This window comes from Caenorhabditis briggsae (genome assembly GCF_000004555.2).
Source record: "Caenorhabditis briggsae complete genome, chrX, whole genome shotgun sequence".
NCBI lineage: Eukaryota > Metazoa > Nematoda > Chromadorea > Rhabditida > Rhabditidae > Caenorhabditis > Caenorhabditis briggsae.
Genome location: NC_013491.2, coordinates 20,447,925 through 20,450,576, shown reverse-complemented (window position 1 = coordinate 20,450,576; position 2,652 = coordinate 20,447,925). Strand labels below are relative to the sequence as shown.

Here is a 2,652-nt window from a genome sequence, read left to right as displayed (position 1 = left end):
GGAGCTTGGGTCTTTAGGAAGCGTCTAAAAAGATTGAATTCGTGAATCGAAAGTCATTTTTTTCCTCGCTTTTTGTTTTCTGATGAAGAACTCTGGAATCCCGAACTTCTGGAATTCCGTTATTCTGGATTCTTGGCTATTTTAGAATTTTGAGCCCATTGACTACTAGAATATAGAAATAGTGGAATCTTAAGACACAGAATCCATTCGTTTTTCAGGGAAGAAAAAATATTAGATGAAAATCAAATCGGAACATTCTAAACTTTGCGTTCTTTCCGTTCAACTCTCCGTAATTCGTTTTATCTCTTTCTTGCTGTTTATACATAATCATTGTTTCAGATTCTAAAACAACAGTTAGTTGAAGCTCATAGCTATCGATTCTACAGGAAGATCAAGGACTCTGGCTGGAATCTAAGAAAATCAGGTGAGTAGCTACAAAACATTGGTTAGAGTTGTTTAGTGCAGAAACTGAGCAGCAGCATTGATGATTGGACTGGCCTTTTCGGAATATTGAACATTTTGGAATCTCGGAATTTCGGAAGATTCCGATTTTGTAAAATTAGGAATTTTGGGTTCTCAGAATATTCCGATTTTGAAAAATACAGAATCTCAGAATTTTCGGAACTATTTAAAACTCAAATTTCAAAGTAGAAATTCCTTTTTTTTTTCATCACAAAAACTTTCAAAACTAGTGAAAATTGACCGAAATATTTCGACCGCGCAAAAAATATCAAAAGTAGTTCTGTTCAAAACTCACAAGCAAATTTTACGCGTGCGCCTCACCTCAGGCAGGAAACATACCGTAGTACGAAAACTTGTAATTCCAAAAAAAAAGTTTTGGAATTATTCCACTCGGAATTTCATTGCGAAGATATCTTTTGAAAATATTCCGAACGGGATTTCATACCGATTTTTTCTCAGAGTCCAATTGGAGTTTTGTTCCGAAAATGTTCCGTCAGAAACATCCCTGGCTCATTCAGCAGTTCATTCAAATATGTATTTTCAGACGATTCTCTCGTTTGACATCCAGCTAGGATGGCCGATCAAGATCTACCAAACTGGCCAGTCCAAGCAAGTGTCGCCAACAATCCGAATCAAGTGGTCCACAGACCAATTCCTCTTATCCCTCAATTCATGATCAACGGGAACCCATTCATGCATCCAAACATTCAATTGGCTCCGACGTTCGAAGCAAATCAACTTGTCACGTGGCATATGCACCAATATGCTCAGCTCCAACAGCAAGTGCACCAACAACAAGTACTCCATCATCGAATGCTCCAACAGCAAACGCAGCAACCGCAAAATCTCGAACTTGTCAGAAGAGGAATATTAATGGCTCCATCCGCTCCAAACGTGGCAGCTATTTTGGGTCAAGGAGCACCAGTAGCCACATCTCAAGCCGCTGTTCTACAATACGACCCGATTCAACAAATTCTTCAACACGATCCGAGTCTGATTCCATTTTTTCTTCAACTACAACTTCAAAACCAACAAGTTCATGGAAATGTCAATAATCAGGTTCTACCGGTCTCTGCTCCCTCAGCCGAGCAATCACCAGCAATGAGTGCCTCAGAAGTCAGCAACTCCTCGCTGTCGCCTCTTGAAGGTACCAATGCAATTGCTGCTTCTGGATTAATTGATGATTCTGAAGCTGATGCTGCTTCTAGACCTATTGATGATGCTGAAGCAAATGCTGTTTCTCAAGCTATTGTTTCTTCGGATGCAATTGGTACTTCTGAAGCTGATGCTGCTCCTGAAGCTATGGATGCGCTTGAAGCAATTGTTGATTCGGAGATTCAGTCCCCACAAGATCCATCTGTCATTAAGTCGTCTTCGGAACATCTGGCGGAGATTGCCGTGACAAATGGTGTCCCAAAAACAGCATCCGAGGAGAGAGGAAACTCTAAGAAGAACCAAAAAAGGAAGGCTGAAGAAGCTGAAATGGAAATTCAGCTCAATGCTGCTTACGAAGGTTAGTTTTTACCAGTGTGTATTTTCGAAAAAAATTGGTCTAACCCTGGTGTGTTTTCTGAGTCATTTTGAAGTGGTGGCCTAACTGCAAATTTGCAGGGTTTCCTAGGCCGTCACTCCAAAGTTGCCTAAAACTGTTTCAACATGACCCTGGTGTGTTTTCTAGGTCATCTTGAAGTGGTGGCCTAACTTTTGCAAATTTGGTTTTCTAGGCCACCGCTTCAAAATGCTCTAAAAATGGCCTGACATGACCCTGGTGTGTTTTCTAGGTCATCTTGAAGTGGTGGCCTAACTTTTGCAAATTTGGTTTTCTAGGCCACCGCTTCAAAATTCTCTAAAAATGGCCTGACATGACCCTGGTGTGTTTTCTAGGTCATCTTGAAGTGGTGGCCTAACTTTTGCAAATTTGGTTTTCTAGGCCACCGCTTCAAAATGCTCTAAAAATGGCCTGACATGACCCTGGTGTGTTTTCTAGGTCATCTTGAAGTGGTGGCCTAACTTTTGCAAATTTGGTTCCTAGGCCACCCTTTCAAAATCGCCTAAAAATGCCCCAACATGACCCTGGTATAGTTTCTAGGCCATTTTGAAATGGTGGCCTAACTTTTGCAAATTTGGATTTCTAGGCTACCACTTCAATATGCCCTAAAAATGCCCCAACATGACCCTGGTATGCTTTCT

The 2,652-nt window shown here is 41.0% G+C and overlaps 1 protein-coding gene across 1 annotated transcript in view; it reads left to right on the top strand.

Moving 5' to 3' along the window:
- Positions 1-2,652, top strand: part of CBG10193 — a gene marked incomplete at both ends in the record, with an annotated part of 7,345 nt that overhangs the window by 2,599 nt on the left and 2,094 nt on the right. The window contains one exon of the mRNA XM_045240706.1: positions 1,031-1,975. Coding sequence (XP_045094246.1) covers positions 1,031-1,975 — 945 coding nt within the window. The remainder of the gene's footprint in view (positions 1-1,030; positions 1,976-2,652) is intronic.